General features: G+C 33.6%; 1 protein-coding gene across 2 annotated transcripts in view; it reads right to left on the bottom strand.

Moving 5' to 3' along the window:
• Window positions 1-20,433, bottom strand: part of LOC107453201 (uncharacterized) — a 63,149-nt gene continuing 42,716 nt past the window's right edge. Inside the window, exons 10-14 of one of the 2 annotated variants that reach the window (XM_016069929.3) lie at window positions 17,244-17,340; window positions 4,298-4,349; window positions 4,200-4,219; window positions 1,993-2,065; window positions 1-241 (exon numbers count right to left, since the gene is read on the bottom strand). In XM_016069929.3, the coding sequence (XP_015925415.2) occupies window positions 83-241; window positions 1,993-2,065; window positions 4,200-4,219; window positions 4,298-4,349; window positions 17,244-17,340 (401 nt within the window). In that variant the 3' untranslated portion in view covers window positions 1-82. The remainder of the gene's footprint in view (window positions 242-1,992; window positions 2,066-4,199; window positions 4,220-4,297; window positions 4,350-17,243; window positions 17,341-20,433) is intronic. The other variant, XM_071185915.1, reaches the window with a different exon arrangement.

Below are 20,433 nucleotides of genomic sequence, written 5' to 3'. Positions count from 1 at the left end.
TTCGATGCGCAGATATACTTTATTTGTGCATACTTTTTTTAAAAGTGTTTTTCTCAGAGTTTCGAATTTATGAAACGTGTGACTACATATCATCGTGTAAAACAGCAAATTTAGTGAACCATTTCTTCAGTTTTATGAGTATCAAACGCGGCAAGGTGAGCAGAAAGTCAAATGACGTGTATGTAGATATCCCGAGCCAGCAGCCTAAAAATCCACCAATGGTGCTGAAGAGCTCAACATTCTATAAACAAAAACAGAAACAAATTAATTCTCATTTGAAAAAAATAATATTTATTTTTACGAAAGAAATACTTTTTAAACAGGTAAGAAAACAAATATTTAATGAGAACATGAATTCAAAAAGACATTCGAATTACACGAACAATGAAATACTCTTTATTATTTAGAGGAATCTCTAACCACGCAAGTCCTGTCGTAGTGGATTGATCGTTAAGACGCTGTTTCCAGGAGAACACCGAAGTCAAGCATCGCTGGTTGCGGTTAGTACGCGTTTGGGTGACAATTTGGATCCTTCTGCGACGGGACCGAGGATGTCAATAATTGGTCCTCGGTAATCTGTTCCAATTTAAAGACCTCGTCTTCGTGTGTAGGTCGTTAGGCTACCGAAGTGCTGGTGCCTTACACTCTGTCTAGGATCAAAATTGTGATGACTTGTCTCCGTATCCTCTGCACGGATATTTTCCAGACAGTCGCGAATAGCCCATTGTGCAGGTGCATCTCTAATATGACGTAAACTACAACTATGCAAACAAATTTGTTACTCAGTATAATTTGGAAAAGGTTTACTGTCATCGGGAACAATAAATCCTTCGAGACAGAAAAAGAAATACACGAAAAGATTATCACGATTAAAGGTAATCGTGATTACAAGTAATCATAATTTTTGATTACATCAGAGAAGAGCAAAAATGTAATCGATTACATTTTTCATTTACAGTAATCAATTACTTGTAATCATAATTACAAATTTTGATTACAACTGTAATCATGATTACAATACTCAATTACAGTAATCAATTACTTGTAATCATGATTTCAAACATTCTTATTTTTGATTACAACTGTAAGCGTGATTACATAACCAATTACTGTAATCAATTACTTGTAATTGTGATTGCAAGTTATCAAGATATATGATTACATGTGTAATTTCAAAATTACAAAGCTACGAAGTTGAATATTAGTAGCTGTAAACCCAAAATTGGGTCGCTTGTTCAACGACGGTTATAAAATTAATTCCGTTATTATTGTCAGTACATGTGGGCTATTATGAAGTATGACCAGGTCACTGATAATTCGAATTCCATACACTCATATTTATTCTATTATAGCTTTAATGTAAAGTAAGAAGAGAAGTACATAATTATAAAAACTTAAAATACCCAAGCTACTACAAAATTTAAGAAAATATTTTAATATTAAATAATATGTTGTGTTAAATATGAGGTGTAAATATTACTTTGAAATTTATTTTGAGGTTCAACTAGTTTGTATTACTTTCTTGTAGAATACTAAAGTGAGCTCTTTTCAAATACTATCTCAATCTAATTAATTTTTGTCAAACACCCCCACGCCAGATTCGGCACGCCACCTAATAAGACCAGGCCGTGATTAGACAATTTTCATTATCCGCCGTTTCCTTCGTTGTACCTATGTGATGTCTTTTTCTTATTTCTTCTATTCTTTTTTCTGTTAGACTAAATTTATGAACCATTCCTTGTGCTGAACACATAAGCTCAATTAAATTAAATTAAATATATAAATAAGCATATTAGTATATACATTAAATTATAGGAAAATAAAATATATGTAAATAAATTATAAACATTACACAACTAATAAATCATAATGAACAAATAAGTTAGTTTCTCGAAAAAAACTAAAAATGAAAAATTTTGATCCATGTTTTCCAGAAAAACTTAAATGGTAAGATTTTTTACCAAGTGGCTCCAAGAAATTAAGAATACGTACCATAAATTGTGGTTTGTGTTCAAAAATAAGAACCTCTGGTTCTGTTATTAATATATCCACTTCTATCAATTTCCTGGAAAACAGAATGTAAATAAATTATAAAAAAATATATATATGTTTTTGAGTAAGATTGTTTTTTCGTTAATTGTCTTACTATTACTTGGAAAATCCATTCTCGGAAAGAGTGAAAGTTTGCAGGCATGTTCTTGGTTTCAGTTAGGCCATGCTGACCGCTTAAAAACAAAATTAACGGAAAATTTGCTACTTTTAGTTTATAGTTCACTAACGTTTCTAAAATATTTTGTGAAATCGGCATTAGTTTGCTTCTCTGCAACTGTGAAAACTTTTTGCATGGTAGCGTTTTGATCAATTATAAATTATTTGTATACGTTATTTAGTGAATATACAGCAGACATGCCAACTGCTCCGAACACGCCAAAATAATTAGAAAAACGGCAAATAACAACAAATTAAATTTTGCTAAATTGAATTTATTAAACCAAGAATCACAATTCATGAACTACCACTTTAAAATTTATATTTGCTATTCGGAGCAAGTTGGCATCTCTGATACAGTACCAACATTTACACTTTTTGAAGAACGTTTTCCTCTAGCGGTAGTGATATTACAACTACATTGATAACTATAAACCGAATATTTTCATTTTTTTTCCAATACTTGAGTTATTATTGGATCATTCGTAAAGTTCGTGCCGATTCTCAATAGGTGGAACTCTTAAAGGTCAGAAAAAAAAAAAAAAATTTATAAATATAAAAATTATAATCAAATGATTCAACAAAAATTTGGAAACTTACTGCATAAATAATAGTCTGATGCATGCTAGCTGAATATTTTCTATATTAAAAGTGGTTGCAAAGTTTGGAAAACTTCAAACTGTTTTGACGAGCTGTTCAAAAACACTAAAATATTTTAGGCGGGCCCTCAGGAGCTCCAATTAAAGAAAAGCGGTGTGATATATTCGAGAGACTCAATATTTGAAATAATGAAAGTGTGATATATTCAAACTACAGTTGTATAGCCGCCGTGCCTCAGGGAATAGAGCTTTCGCCTTCCAATGTGGTGAATCGGGTTCGATTCCCAGTGATGCGAATTCCGCAATTCTGCTCCCGTCTTGCACCGACCACAGGGCTGTCATAAAATATCCTCAGTGGTAGACGGATCATAGATTAGGGTCCCCTTCCATGAGACTAAATGTGAGAGGGTTTCTTGGTTTAGCTCTCCGTGTAACGCAAATGAGGGTTAGTTCCATCAAATAGTCCTTCACGAAGGCAAATTTCTTTCAATACTTGATCCAGAAGTTCCCATGTATTCTGGATTGAGTCAAAAATTACAAGGTTACGGCGTTGAATATTGGCAGTCGTGAACCCAATATTGGGTCTGCTGCTCAACGGATGTTTTAAAACTATAATTAACTATAAAACTATAGTGAAGACGAGAAACAATAAATTAGTTTGAGAATTTAACATTTCTATTTAAAAACAAGGTTTGCAAAGGTCCGCAAATTGTTTTTAAAGTGGTGACAAAATTTATGGTTTTGAACATTAAATATCCTCAAGACATTTAAATTAGTTCTAAGACTCAATATTGTAATTCTGCACATTTTTATTTCTTGGAAAAGTAAATAAAATAATAAACATAAGAAATTGGACATCTGCATAGGACTCAGACCTCGGTGTTGTCGTCATAATAGTTGATAAATAGCAATGCTGGCGTTATTATGATTTGTTGACATTATGTGTTGATCCCAACGATGATATCATCACTGTGTTGTTAAAATATTGACATCCATAATGGTATCAGTAACATGGTATTGACTCGTGGTGGCATCATTACTGATATTATTGCCGTTGTGTTGACGAGCATTTATATCAATGAAGTCATCCTTGTCATGTATATATCAGTAGTGATATCATTACTGTAATAATGATATCAACAATGTTAATGCGATATCTTAGTGATGTTAAAAAATTCATATTGATACCAGTACATTTTTGTATTGATTTGTGGTGACCATTTTTTGCAGAGATATCCCGCTAAATTGTAATTGTTTTAATTTAGGTTACCTGATATTTTTTTCCCTTTTCATTGCTGAAATTACCATTTAATTTCCTAAAAACTCTAAAATCCATACATATTTCTTAATTTTCAATAAAAATGATAAGTATACATATTTAAAAGTACTTACCTTTGGTTTTGATCTGTTCTCTATGCAAACAAAATAAAATTTAAATTAGTGAAAAAAATCCACCAAAAGTTTAGAATAAATAGAATTCTTTCAATTACCTTATAAATGAAATCAGACGATTCTTCTACACGGATATCATAGATTCGTTTTCTAATTAAAGAATAAAATAAATCACACACAATTCAAGACAAAAAACACTGAACTGAAAAAGTTCTAATTTGTTATATCTAAAAAAGTTCTAATTTGCTCAATTGCATCTATCCTATCAAATATAAAGTTTTTCCATTAACCGAAATTATATTGTATAATAATACACAAATTGGGCTATAATATTGGAAAACAAATTTTTTGCATTGCGTAATTTTACCTGATTTGGGTGTGGGAATTTAAAATCTGTAATTTGTTTTATTTCTAAATACGGCAGATTTTTTTTCAAAATGATTCTTTTAGAATAGTTTAGTTTTTTTTCTCCCGAATGTACGAGTGAATTATCAAATTCCAGTAGATGAATAAATTATAATATTGCATGAAAACTCTAACTTGCAGAGAAGAACTGATTTTCAGATTCGAAATCAGCGTTGTGAAAATATCTAAGATCCGTACAAAAATCCCATCTAACAGAAAGGAGAAATGTTTTCTAGAGTTAAAATACATCATGCACATATCTCAACCTGAAAGTAACAGGAACTTTCCTTTTTCTAAAGATTTTGCGAAATGTCAATTTTTTTTTTTTACAACCGTCGTTTAACAGCCGACCCAATTTCATGGATTTACGACTACTTACGTTCAACTCCGTAGCCTTGTAATTTTGAACCAATCCAGAAGACAAGAGAACTCCTGGATCAGTACCCCCAGAGGTACTGATTTGTTGTGGGAACATGGAGGACTTTGAGACTCGACAGATTTAACGTGCATCAGTCACCATTTACTACACGGGGAGTCTTCGGCCGGCGAGGATCGAACCCACGACCTCTTGGATATGGGCCCAGCGCCCTACCGACCAGGCTATCCCGGCCGCGAAATGTCAATTAAGTCAATCTTATTTTGAGTTTTTGCTAACATTTAAAAACTTCACAACCAACATCACAAGTCTCATATATTTGATTAAATTGCTTGCGTATAGCCGTGGTTAAAATCATTCGCAATCAATTTTATTAAGTCATAAAATTTCTACCACTTCAAATATCAGGAACGAAATATGCCGAGGTTAAAGAAATAATAAAAATCAGAGAGAAAGCTTTTTGAAGTAGTACCGAACAATAAGACTGAATTCCTCTGAAAGAAAATCTAAAACATATTTGGATGTAAAGTTGGTAACAAAGTCAAAATAAATAAATTTTTACAAGCTTTTTGCATCCATCACGATATTTTTGCAACTCGAATTACATATCTGTATGAATAACGTAGAATGTTTATATGTATGTATGTGTGTATGATTCCGAATATCCGATTCCGTAATTCTGAAGCAATCCGCACCAAATTTGATGTAAATATGTTCAAAAACACGGTGGACACAACTATCTACTTTAAAACTACGTCTAATCTTCGCAAGTTGAACCCAAAAGAATTGCTTACGAGTTGCTTAAGACTTGATAAATATTTTAGAATGAGCCGTGATGGCTCAGAGGACAGAACGCTCCCAATGAGTAAACCCCGGCTCAAATCCCAACGATGGCTTTTCGATTCGAATTCCGCACCCGGCTAGCACCGATCACAGTGCTAACATAAAACATTCTCAGTGGCAGACAGGTCGTTGTTTAGAGTTCCCTTGCTGTTAGACAACCGTGGCAGGTTTTTCCCACCATAAAACGCTGCGTAATTCCATCAAAAAGTCCCCCGTGGAGGAATATTTTCCCAATACTCCCACGAGTTCTTTATCTTCTCGATTGAGTTCAAAATTGCAAACTACGAAATTTAACACTGATAGTCGTTAACCAAAAAGTGGGTCGACAGTTCAACAATAGTTATAAAATGATTTAGAATAATGACTGGTGGTGGCTCATGGGATAAGGCTCTCGCTTTTTTTATCATGCTTCCCAAATTCGAATCCCAGCGATGGCTTTTCGATTCGAATTCTGCTCCCAGCTTGCACCGACCACAGGGCCGACATAAAATATTCTCTGTGGTAGACGGATTATGGAGTAGAATCCCCTTACAGCCGGATTAACCGTGAAAGATTTTTTGTGGTTAACCTCTCCAGGGCAGAGTAAATGCTGGGTAGTTCCATCAAAAAGTCCTCCTCCTAGATTAGTTTGTCCCAACGCTTGATCCAGGAGTTTCCTTTTCTTCTGAATTACATTCAAAATTACAAGACGTAAACATTGATTGTCGTGAACTCAGAATTGGGTAGGCTGATTAACACCGGTTTTAAATATAACGAAATGAAACGAGATGCTTTATAAGGAGGCGATTTGCCGACCGGCCTGTGTAGGGGGCAGGGAACTGTCCCTGCATCAGAAAGGTTCTGGGTTCGAATCCCGGGCAAGGCATGGATGTTTCTTTCTCTCTATATGTGTTCTATGTCCTTTCTCCTTTGTGTGTGAATGTGCGAATGCGACCCGCCCTATAAACGGGTTGTGGTAGTGTGACGTGGGCGACACTGCTCCACCACCGTGACCCCGCCACAGGTGCCCACTGGGTAACGAAAAGAGAGTTAGCCGTTCTGGCACTTTCTGTGGCCAATGGACAATAGTTCCAAGTGCCTGCCATTAAATAATAATAATAATAAGGCGATTTACTTCTTCTAGCTCTAATAAATTATTTGATCTTAGCGTACGTTCTTGTGAATTTTCTTTGATTTCATGAGTTAGGTAATCACAAGCAAAGTAACTGTTAATAACTTCCAGATGAATGATGATGTAAAAGAAATTATTTTTTAAATGACATACAGGGTGTCTCACCTGTATGAACCTGTATGAAAAAATACCTTCTGATCCGTTCTATAGACTGCAAATAAAGAGTTTAAATTTGGCATGCCTGAAAAGGACATATTTGTTTATAATTTTCTTTTTTTTTTGTGAAATTCTAACTTATTTAAAAGCTATTGCGATTGTTTTTTGCGGAATTTTTCTAGCTTAGTTTTTATTTATGTTGCATTTTATTTTGTTCTGCAGAAACTATAAACCTTAAAGACTTGAAATTACAAAGGCATGCATAAAAATATTTACGAAAAAATTGGATACAATAAAAAATTGAAAGATTCCAATATAAGTTCGAGAGTTTTAACTGCTAAACTTTCAGAAAGAAAAAAAAATCAAGTTGACAGTTTTACCACCCGCTGAAATGCAACTAGACCGTTGAAATTTCCCTTTCTGAAAAAGACATATTTGTAGATTTGTAGTACCATTTTAGAAATTCCATATTAGCAAGTTTATTTTTCTTTTCTGAATTCCAATTTTTTGAAAGTTATTGCAATTTAAAGATTTTTTTTGTGATTTTGTTCAGCTTTTTTTCTTTGTATATTGCCGATTTATCCATTATTGTTCAACACACTATAAAACTACAAAACACTGCAAAACTTTGCACGCTACAAAACTTTATTATTTCTTTATTTCCTTGTCCGAGTAGAAGTCAATCAAAAGTACCACTAACAAAAAGAAAGAGAGAGAGGTTACATGGTGTCTGGTATAACTCTTTGAACATTCATATTGAAATTTTTAAAATTAAGAACTTAGCTTTTGCTTACGGCTTTTACAACTGATGATCCATAATAGCAGGTGCTATCAGGCGCAGTAGGCAAATAAAGAGAAATGAAACCATATCCCTATTTAAATTATTGTAAGTCTTGTCTGGAGTAAAATTACTTTTAGTTATTTTTTCGAGCCGTAATGGCTCAGGGGACAGAGCGTTCGCTTTCCAATGAGGTGAACCGGGTTCAAGTCCCAGCAATGGTTGTTCGATACGAATGCCCCATCCGGCTTGAACCGACCACAGTGCTGACGTAAAATATCCTCAGCGGTAGACGGATCATGAGTTAGAGTCCCCTAGCCGCCTGGTTCACCTTGGAAGGTTTTCATAGTGTTCTTGTCCAATCCTAGCAAATGCCGGTTAGCTAATTCAAAAAGTCCTCCATAGAGGCAAATTTCTCACAATACTTAATATAGGAGTTCCCTTGTCTTCTGGACTAGATTCAAATTTACAAGGCTATGGAGTTGAATATTAGTGATATTAAATTGGGTCAGCTGTTCAACGACGGATATAAAATTTTGAAGTATTTATTTATTCTTATTGCGTTACCAAATGTGTATTCCTTAGTTTGATTTTTTTCTCAAATGCAGATGATTATATTTAAATCTAGGTAATTGCCTATTTCATCATTATTTCATATATCAGCAAATTGTGTTTGCATAAAGCTACAATAATTGTATATTTTGAAGGAAAAAAATATCTGTGTTTTTCAGGAAAATATTGACGTTTAAGAAAAAAAATAAAGTACTAATTAAATAATAAATAAAGTACTAAAGTAAAGTACTAAAGGTTGAAAGAGAAGCATTTATGGGGGTAGGTGAGCAAAACGACCAGAGGATGGAGCCACCTAGTAATTAAAATAAAGGTACTTGAAAATAAAAATTTAATTTTATCCGGTAACTAATTAGTTGTTAAGCATCAATTCCTCCTAAATCTTGTCTATTCTATTTAAAAAAGACAAGTAACAGGCATTTTAAAACGATTTTCTCAGAAACGAGCATTTCAGAGTTGTTGCTGGTTACTCAGCTTATTTGTATAATTTTCGGATCATTTATAGTTAATTAATTTTGATTTTTTAGTTCAAGGCGTATGGCAGATATCATCGACTAAGTTATCACCTATTTGTGCATACGATATAAAAACTTTTTAAAATGTTGCCTTATGAAAACTTAGAATTTGGAGGCAAAACAAAGGTTTATCCTAAATAATCCTTTAACTCTGTAATCACACTGTTGCTCAATTGGTGCTTTCACAATACAAGATCATCTAACTAATGTAATGTTTAATGTGCCAAGTGCAATTTTTTTATTCCACCTTAATCCTTGTACATTAGTTTAAAATTCTTCATAATTTTTAAGTCATATAGTTTTGACATTGTGAAACAAAATTTAACTAAAATAGGAACAATAAACTGTAAATTTAATAATTGTTGTTTAAATGAAAGATTAGCAGTTTTTATATTTTCTTTGAAATACATTTGTTATTAAATACACAAGTGGACGACTTTTGTGCTAAAATACAAACTACGGTAAACAACGTTTAGGAGCACAAAATATTTTTGTGCTCCTAAACATTGTTTACCGTAGTTTACATTTGCTATTGCTCATAATATCTGAACTCATTATAAAATTTACTTTAATTCTAAAGTTATAAGTTTTTATAATTAATAAGTGCAATGAAATTTATTTGCTTGTAATCAACAGGAAAAAAACACCTCGCAACTTTTTTATATTTTTCAACTTGGAAAATCAGTTTTACCCGCGACTAGAAACATAAAAACTTATTTAATGCACATAATTTCATAAAAAGAAATTATTACTTTTTTTTCCTTGTCACACTTCAGTAATTTTTACTCTCTATAGTTTAAAGTTATTGCTTTGCCTGAAGTGTAAGGAAATGCTCCCCAATTTTTTTATTTTTTTCGATTATAACACTCTAAATGATGAACCTCTTTTTGACGGAACTCCACCTTGATTTCATCGAATACATTGGCCAATAAAGCCAATTTCATAAGCCATCATTGCGCTGCATGGTTTAACATAAGAATGTGGATCTAGAAATTAGTTGTTTAACAATCAAGAAACACCTATCTTCACAGCATCTTTGAGTAGGAAGCCGAAAGTTTTTGCCTTACATAATTCAATAAATCTGTTTACACTTCACAACAATCTGTTTACAATCGTGCGCCATTTTGCAGCTTGTCGAATCCTGTTTTCATTATAGTTTTTTTGTATACCTGTGTCTTGTAAATCGCAAACGAGTCCTCAGCCTCGGAACCCCTGTGTCTCTCGTAAGGAACCCTAGGGTTACGCGGAACACCATTTGGGAACCGCTGGGGAAAGGCACTTAAACTGAGGCTTTTTCAATTTTCCTTGGGGAACGTGCTTCGAAAAATACTCTTGATAGCGTTTTATTTTATAGCCCTCGTTGAACAGCCGACCCAACTTTTTGGGTTTACGACTACCAATGTTTAACTCCTTAGCCTTGTAATTTTGATTCCAATCCAGAAGACAAGGAAACTCCTGGATTAAGTACAGGGAGAAATTTGCCTTCGTGAAGGACTTTTTGATGAAACTAACCCGCATTTGCTTCACATAGTGATGAGCACTACGGAAACCTCCCACGGATAGCCTGACGGTAAGAGGACTCGAGCCCAACTTATGATCCATCTACCACTACGGATATTTCACTGTGGTCGGTGTAAGCCGGGTGCGGAATTCGTATCGACCAACCATCGCTGGGATTCGAGCCCGGTTCACCTCATTGGAATGCGGGCGCTCTATAATTAACAATGCTTACCCTCTACTGATGAAAATTTAAAACAATTCGACTTTTTCGAATCACTTCAACTTTTAAAATTTCATTTTGAATTAATTCTTCCATTACTCCCTTATGTGTTTTGGAAACTTTAAAGCCATGACTAAGACAATAGATACTTTTACACGTGGATGTTTATGATCAAGCGAATAAACAAATCGTTCATAAAAGTAGGCGTTACCATTCATTGTGCTCTCTCCTTGTATATAGAATGTATCGCCAACTTTAAAAATCTAACCAAATGTGAATGAGATTGTTAAGAAATGTAACGCCTACTTTTATATCTCATCTCTGACTAACAATCGAAGAGGTGAAAAGAAATCCGCCGTAATACTATTCATTGCAACTAATTGTGAATTTGTTAGCCTAGCCACCTCCGCAAACATAATACGGAAGCGGCAGTGGCTGGATATGTAATTTACCCGAAACTTAACGATATTAATTCTTCTTTAGACTTAGACTGAGTTCTTCTTCGGAGTCCCTGTCCGCTAAGCGGACACTCCACTCCTTCATCATAAGGTAGTGCCCGTAGGCGCCTGTGGTACTGTCTTTAGCATGAAATACAAGAGAAGTAGCAGAAGCTTTGGTTGGCGTTGGTTTATACCCTGAGCCTAGTATTAATTCTTCTATTATCATGGTTTACTTTTAATTGTTAAAATTTTTTAAGAAAACTGGTGACTGTATTCTACAGTTTAGTCAGAAGTTCAATATTGCGTAGGAGTGTCATTGATTTAACACGTTCACGCCGGGGTGACTCACCGGTGGGTCACGCTAGATTGTCTCATCAGACGGCGCACCGGAGTAAAAACTGGTAACAAATAAATTTCTTTTTTTAGTTTTTTACCGGGAATAATTAAAAATCCATAACTACCAATTGTTTTTAACGGATGCAATTTTTATATTGAATTGCTTCTTTGCCGTGTTAAATCATACAACGCATTGGATTTCACCGGGTGAGGCTGCGGGAAGGTCTTCCGACCGGCACGCGAAGCGTCCAAGGGTATCGACCATGATGCACTTAAGGCAGAGATGCGAGAAAAAGCTACGTCTTTTATGAGCAAGTCAGATAACTTAGATAGTAACATCAGGTTTATACAATCTTGTGCAGACGACTACAAAGCTGATCTCGAGAAAGAAATGAAAGAAAAATGTGTCTATGAAGATACTCAAGATATAGAGCCATGTACTATCTCGAAGAACTCAAAGCTGTGAAAAGATCATTGTCTTCTCCTCCTTTGGAAGAAACGACTCTGCCAAACTTACCTCCAGAACTAGATATGGAAACTATGGATATCCAGACAACAACACCGACTGATTCAACTCCTACTACAGAGGAACCAGACTCAGTGTTAGAAAATATGGAAACTCAGACAACAACTCCGGTTGACTCAACCCCAGTAACAGATGAGCCAGACTCAAATACCACCTCTGAGCCTGCTGCACAACAACCTCCTACAGTTGTGAAAGAAAAGAAGTTGTGAAGAAAGAGAGATCGAAAGTGAGCTACCACCCCAGAAAGAAAAGACCATCCCCACAACATCGGCGGATACTGAATTTGAAGAACAGATGGAGCTCGGAGCCACTACTGAAGCCCCGGCAACAGTTGAGACCCCAGCTAGTTCACCTGATCCGAAAAATACTCTTCAGCCCACCGCCAGAAAAATCAAAGCCCTCGTACGTGGACTTAACATCGACATCGAAATGGTGAATCTCGAAAGCAAACTCTCAGACATGGGACTACGGCCAATCAGAACAGAACAGATGAGAAAGAGGCGTGGCCAAGACTACAAGCTCCTCCCCTTCTTCCTTGTTATCCTGACAGATATTCCCAAGCACAGGGAAATCTTCAAACTGCTGGATACACCTGTTCGAGTGGAAAGATTTCGTGGCGGCCGCCAGGAAATTCAGTGGTACAGGTGCCAAGGATTTGGACACACACAGAAAGACTGCACAGATAAGCCAGCGTGCATGAAATGCGCGGGAGCGGATTATTCCTATCTATGCACGAAACCCTTGAGCGAGCCTCCGACTTGTGTGAATTGCAAGAGTGACCACACAGCCTGTTTTTCAGGCTGCCCATCCAGACCCATGAGAAAATCCACACCGAGAAAGAAACAACATCGGAATGCCGCCAGCTCAGCAGCTAGATTCCTGAATATAGTCAGGGGGTTACAAGAACTTTTAAAAGATGCGGAGTTAGTATCACTGCTCCATTCCCTACTCCCAGCTCCCAAGACATAGACTCGGAGTACCTCCAATAATGACGACCGCAGATTTTTATCTGTGGAAATTTATTCAATTTCATACGCCATTAGTCACCGTTGCCTTAGGGCAAAAATATTTTAGACCAAGAAGAGAGATGCCCGCTGCCGTGGGCAGGTACTTCATCATATTTTATATCAAGTCAAGCCGTGATAAATTTCCTTGCAGTGAATTGTTATTGTTGAGAATAAATTAACTCCTCCCGAATATTATCTAATATTGAAATATTCTTCTACCAGTTTTTCATCTTTTCCATCCCGCTTTCAGGCGCAACACACGGCGTGAACGTGTTAATTATTTGTTTAGCTTTTAATAAAGACTTGTGAGATTTGTTTTATTACTCATTTGGATGCATTATCGAGATGATCCTTTCATTTTAATATTCAGAATCGAACAAAACATTTCTTTAAAAAAAATGTATTGTAACAATTATATTTCAATCTTTACGTTATGAGATCTAGGCATGCCTCGCTTGACCTTTTTTTCTCTAGTAGATCAATAGGCAGATTAGGCTATAGGAGATCCACAGATACTCTATGATTAACAATTTCGCTGCCATTGACAGGCCGCGAAGAATTTCTAATTATTAGCCAGTAAATTAGTCAAATATCAGAAGTATTCGCCAATTTTCGAAAGTCTTCGCCAAATACAAATCATAACAATTTTTTATGATTAATCTTTTTCCCATAGAAAACTATTTTACGGTACTTTGTTTATGGCTTGCATTATTTGGACCCAATTCTAATTGGTTATGTAGAGCATCTGCCGAAAACTACTGTAATCGAATAAAAAAATACTGATTTGTTTAGAAAAATTAATTTTAACTAAATTTTGAGGATCGAGTTAAATATATATTTTTCTTTCCAGTGGAAAAAAAAATCATTCCCTAATACTTTCGTCAAAACACAATTTATTCACCAAATTTACGATTTTATCACATTTGGGCCTAAATTTTTGATTGCTGGAACTTCCAAAGATTTCAGTCTTTCAAATTATCCCGTTTTCCTGAGTGTCACAAAAAGAAAATATAGAATTCGTCCCCAATCGCTTCAATTCTTTTATAAATTTCGTTTTTTAAGTTTGAGGAAAATGAAATTTCGCACATTTTAAACATCATTTAACTAATGATTATTATTATATCACATGCTGTCACGAGTAGGCGCAGGGACGCATAGTGTTCGAAGTAGACGTTATTTATACCTATTGAAAAGTTTTGTTTTTCTCTGACGGATATCAGAAAGATTCTAGGTTCGTATCCCGCACTAGGTATCTATACCTAGGACAGATAGTACAGAGAATGAAACAACATCGATCGATGTTGTTTCATTCTCTGTACTATCTGTCCTTCCTGCGGGAGCAACGTCAGTCCATCTAATATGGTGCCCCTGAGAGAGTGGCCAACAAATCTGCTCTACTGATACCTGAATGACGAATGTCTATCGAGTGGACATAGGAAAAAAATGTTTCATTTTTGAAATTTAATTTGTAATCCAGCACTTTTCTAAGAGCCAGATAAATTATAACATGCAGATAAATTATAACACTGTAATTTCAAAAAATACGTGAAAAAAATTTTACAAACAAAAGGATGCTCTTGCTAACAGGAGGGAAAAAATGTTAGAATTTATATATTCTGAGCATGTATACAGGAAATATTTCTGTCATTTGTTGAAATTTTCCTGTAAATTTCAGCAGATTGATAGAGCTGCGACACTTTCTACGTAGTTGTAAGACTTAAACTTTTCATGCAAACACTTAATTGACTTAATTGGCGAAAACACTTAATTGGCGACTTAATGGGCTTGTTCATTTTCTCCGATTCACCGGTGAATGGATAACCCACCAGAGGATGTGGGGAAAATGGATCCAGCGACCGAGCATATATATTGCAATTGTTTTTTTTTTTTTTTTTTTTTTTTCCGGAGTCNTTTTTTTTTTTTTTTTTTTTTTTTTTTTTTTTTTTATTCTTCTATATTAATGTTTGTGCCGTCTATATACTAGACTAGTGATTCTCAACTTTTCTTCTTTTTTTTTGTCGCTGCACATGTTTGTTTGCATTTATGCATGTCAGATTATTTTCAATTAATTTTTTTAATGAATTATTTATATAAATTATACATATGAATTGTTTATATGAATACATTTGTACGTTCGTCATGTAATTTTGCATGCCAGACTATGTTCAATTTATTTATAGGAAGTTATGTGTGTTAGCAAAACATCACTTCATCAGGGGACACATACAGGAGCCTTTCTGTCGTTAGTGGTGATACTAAAAACTGAGACCCCATAATGGATAAACAAAATACTAACAAGCAATTAATAAAATAAATCGAAAATTGAAATGTAAATGCAATGAAATACAAACATAATTTATAAGTACACCGAGTAAGACCTGTTGATGAAACGCCCTCTTATAAGAAAAATAAATAAAGATAAAGTTACGATAATATACAGTAGAATAATCAAATCGGTACGGTTACGGTAGAATAATCAAATCAATATAAAAAATGAGTGAAAGGAAATTTTGTGTTTTGTATAATTTTAAATTACATTTTTTGAACTGACTAATTCAGATGAAAATGGAGCTAATTTTTTAAATCTTGATATTAAAGATCATAACCAAAAAATTTTCCTCGGATTATGCGATAAAAGAAGAGATTTTAAATTTAATGTTACTAGTTTAACACATTTTAATTCCAACCTATACTTTAAGATTTTCAAGAATATTTTGATCGGTTAAAATGTAAGGTTTAAATTTATTTGTAATTATAAAACAGTTTTTTTTTTTTTAGCCATTGAGAATTCCAAAGTCACATTAGTGAATAATAATTTTCCTTTTAACTAGAGTAACTATATTTTTTAAGTCTAAGTGTTTTAAAGATATTCAAATAGTTCGGCTGATATTGAAGCCCACATAAATAGGCCTATGCGGTGAAATTTAGGATTTTTTGTTCTTGAAGCATATAGATGGCAGCACTTTTTTGAAACTTTACTCCTTGAATGTATTTGGTTTATTTTTTGAGAATTTCGTAAGGGGTCAACACTTGATTTATTTCTTAAAGATTTGGTAATTTATATTTTATATTGATTTGATTATTCTAACTTTATCTTTATTTATTTTTCTTATAGGTGGGCGTTTCCTCATTAGGTGTTACTCCGTGTACTTTTGAATTATGTTTGTATTTCATTAATTTTTCATTGCATTTACATTTCAATTTTTGATTATTCAATTGCTTGTTCTTATTTTGTTTATCCATAATGGGGCTTCGAGGTACAGCCATTTTTTGGTATTATCATTCCCGACAGAAAGGCTCCTGTATGTTGGCAGACAGTGTGTCCCCCGGCTGTTTTGCTAACACACATATCTTTTTGCCTGCTCTATGTTTCAAGCTTTCTAAATTATTAAAATAAGACAAATTTGGTTTTAGCTGATTTTAGTGCTTTTCCATTATGAGTTATTATTTTAAATGTTATTTCAAATGTTATTTTCTTATTTTGTCCTTTTCTGAATTGGTGTAAATCAGTTTCATTCTTTGATTGAAAGAATATCAAATAATTTGAAAAATATGTAACGTTCCAAATTTTATTTATTATTTTATTAATAATAAAGTAAATTAATGGAGAATGAAATCATTTCATCAAGATTAGTTTTAAGATTAAGTTTCATATCAGAGGGTTGAATTCTCAAGTCTACAGTGGTACCTAGTATAGTAGTTAATTTCATTTTAGTGCGTGCATATACCGAAAATGAATTTGCTGAAATATGACTTTCGTTAAAATAAAAACGAAAATGAACGTTTAGAAAGGTTATCATATTTCTATAGAATGGTTATCATATTTCTATAGAATGGTTATCATATTTAGAATGGAATCATACCTGTACATTATTGAATTTGAATATTTTCATTCGACACGAAATATCAATGAAGTTTTTTATAAATGCACATACTTTTTTTACAATTCAGTCTTTACATTGTAATTAGAAAGAAAAAACATTGCTTTGTATTTTCTTTCTTCAAAAGCATTTTAATTAAATAATTTCATAAAAATAACGAAAATATTAAGTGAATAACTTATTGCAAATTCGATTCAAAAAATAATTAAAGGTTTTGAATACAGGAAAAAAAAATTAATCTAATTATCTTATTTGGTTGAAAAATTTTTATATCTCGGAACCCCTGTGACAGTCTCAAGGAACATCATTTGGGATCCACTGGTTAATTTTTCAAATTATAAACTAAGATAAATGTGTAATTTATTTTAAGGACAACTTACACGCATTCTTTCTTGCATTGTATGTCACATTTTTGGTACTCCTCACGTACTGAGTCAGTAAAATTTCCAACACAATCTTTGAGACCTGCATAGTTTCCTACGGAAAATTCAAAACAAATACTTTTAAAATTTAAACATCATAAACACTAAAAACAGTTTTAGTATTGGATAAGTTTATTAATTTTAAACTATACCACACATCTTCACATTTTTTTTCAATTGTAATAAATTTTTCTTCAATTATGATAAATTTTTCTGCAATTACAATCAATTTTTTTTCTATTTTCAATTTCGCTGTTAAATTTATAGTGTGTTGAACAATTAATATCGCAGCAACCTTTCTACGATAATAAGTTAAATTCAATTAGTTTCTAAAACATCCTCTTAAAATTAGATTACGTAATACAGAATACTAACCCTTAGACACAGAAGGGACTCCGTTGTTTCTTTTATATATTTTTTTCTGATGCTTTAATTACAAGCAAAAATATATTTTGGTACTTTTAAATTGTAGAAAAACAGTCTAATAGTTATTAAAATAATCTGTTAGATTCTCGAAATTACATTTGTTCTAAACTATAAAATTCAAAATAAAGTAGTTAACATTTTTTTTCATTCATACTCAAAAATTTATCAATAGCTGATTTCGCAAATTAATTTCGATGACGAATTACTGCTTCTCTTAACACGTTCAGCCCGGGAAAAGTGAAAATACTGGTAAAAGAACTATTTCAATATTAAATAATATTCGGGAGACGTTAATCTATTCTCAACAATAACAATTCACTGTAAGGAAATTTATCACGGCGAAGAAGCAATTCAAAATAAAAATTGCATCCGTTAAAAGCATTCGGTAGTTATGGATTTTTATTATTCCCGGAAAAAACAAAAAAATTGAAATTTATTGTTACCAGTTTTTACTCCGGTGGGCTGGCAAGATGAGACAATCTAGCGACCCACCGGTGGGTCACCCCGGCGTGAACGTGTTAGGGTCTAAGTAACTTCAATTAAGTACAAATTTAAATATATATCTTTATCTTGATTTATTATCGTGATTTTATCTAAAGACAGCGGTATTTTATGCAATACTTCATAATCATAAATTAATAAAAGACTAAATATCGTACAATTAACTTATTTTGAATTAAATTAATTCAATATAATAAAAATATTATGAACATGTCTAATATTTCATTCGATGCTTCATATCTGAATATTATATGAAGTAACGAATGAAATATTATTCATGCTGTATTTCAGAATCATAAATTATTAAAATGATATGTATAATATATTTAACTTATTTTGAATTAAATTAATGCAAATGCTATGAAATATACGTTTAATAAAATCTCTGCGACAAAGAGTTAACTTATATGAAAATATTGTTTAATTTCTTAAAATTATTTTAAGGTTACAGAAAGTGGCACACTTTTGTTGTTGAAAGTATTCATCCTAAGACTCAGAGGAGAACTAGAACAATATTTTTATAATCACATTTAATTTCAATAGTTTTTTCTTGTATAAAATAGCATAATCTATAATAAATAATCAATCCCACGAAACTGGAGCAGTAAGATACTATCTGATTAAAAACTTCATCCGCTTCAAAAATACATAGATAGGAAATAACAGACAGCATGCTTCAAGAGCTCAAAAATAGACAACCATTTTACTAGTGACATCAGATACCTCTCAAGTACTCCAACAAATGTTTTCAAAATGATTCGAAATTTAATCTGAAGTGCGAAATCTTGTATTTAGGTTCCTTCGTATATACAACACAAGAACTCGGTTGACAATAGTTAGCCTTCCGAAATGGGAAAAGAGACAGGATCGCGACTTCGTCTGAACAATGCCACAAGGTGATTGCAATCAAAATTTAGAACATATAACGGTTGAAAGAATGTCGTAGAGCAAATAGAAAATTCCGTGCAACAGAAGATGTATCATCGGATTACTTTCAAATTATTAATTATAATTCTTCTGTGGTACAGTGCACAAAAAATAAACTGACCACCCTAAATAACTTTCGATCTAAAGATCGGACCTTCGTGCTAGGACTCATTATCAATGGTTCAAAACGGTAAGCTCAAAAATGCAAATTAATTAGATATTTAAAATTTTCGAAACCAGACACAAAAACGTACTTTCTCTGAATAAACATAACTTTTTTTCGTTGAATTTGGATTTCTGACATACGAAAAATGGGGGTCGCCGCAATTTAGGAAATACGGTTCCAAAAATTTGGTAAGGAGAGCGGTCCAAAGCTTAGACCCCTTAGTAATAATTTCACCTTTTTGCGCACTTCACTATATCTCAAAAACACTTTAAGCAAGTTCAAAAAAAAAAAAAAATATTGTGATCCCCCAGGGCGATCACAGGTTACCCATTTGCAAAAATGGTTTTTGTCTTTTTTTTTTTTTTTTTGGAAAAGCAACTTTATTGTGTTTTTATCCTGTACATTTTTAACTGTTAATCCTGAACTGCTCAGTACACAATTTCACAGACACATTTGAATGCAGCTCAGACACATTCTGTGTAAATTCTTTTGATGACTCCAATCGAGATCAATATTAACATTTTCGGATTGGTACAATAGTGCTTGATGAAGATTGTAAGCTGCCTCATAGACCCCTTTCGAATTCACAAGTTCATACATGATTATGATTTGAAAGCTAGGCTTTTTTTCAATTTTACATGAATAGTGAATGAATCATTTACAATGCGTGGAAGACAGTCTACGGTCTTGTGCAAGTCATTGTGTACGTTGACAATGGATCCTTTTATCCCGAACTGGGGATCAACACCCAGTTCTCGTATTTGATTGAAAGGGGTTCGGAGAGCCACCATTCTCTCTTCGGTAGGGTTCAATTTTCTCTACCCCTTTGTTACTTTTGAGAAGGACGGGCTTCTCACTCGCGTTTGCGAACGGAATCCTTTCGTTCTTCTGTTTGTGTCTTCTTGCAGCAGTTCCTTCCCTTGACTACTGCTGCCAACAATCATTCACAGTCGTGAGGGTTCACAGGATAGAATACTCGCCTTCCATTGAGGTGAACCAAGCTCGAATCGAAGCGATAGCTGGTCGATACGAATTCTGCACCCGGCTTCGACCACAGTGCTGACGTAAAATATCCATAATGGTAGACGGATAATGGGTTTAGAGTCCCCTTGCCGTATATATATATAT

Source organism: Parasteatoda tepidariorum, chromosome 9, assembly GCF_043381705.1.
Source record: "Parasteatoda tepidariorum isolate YZ-2023 chromosome 9, CAS_Ptep_4.0, whole genome shotgun sequence".
NCBI classification, from domain to species: Eukaryota; Metazoa; Arthropoda; class Arachnida; order Araneae; family Theridiidae; genus Parasteatoda; species Parasteatoda tepidariorum.
Note: the sequence above shows the minus strand (reverse complement) of the source record. Positions and strands in the feature narration are given on the sequence as shown.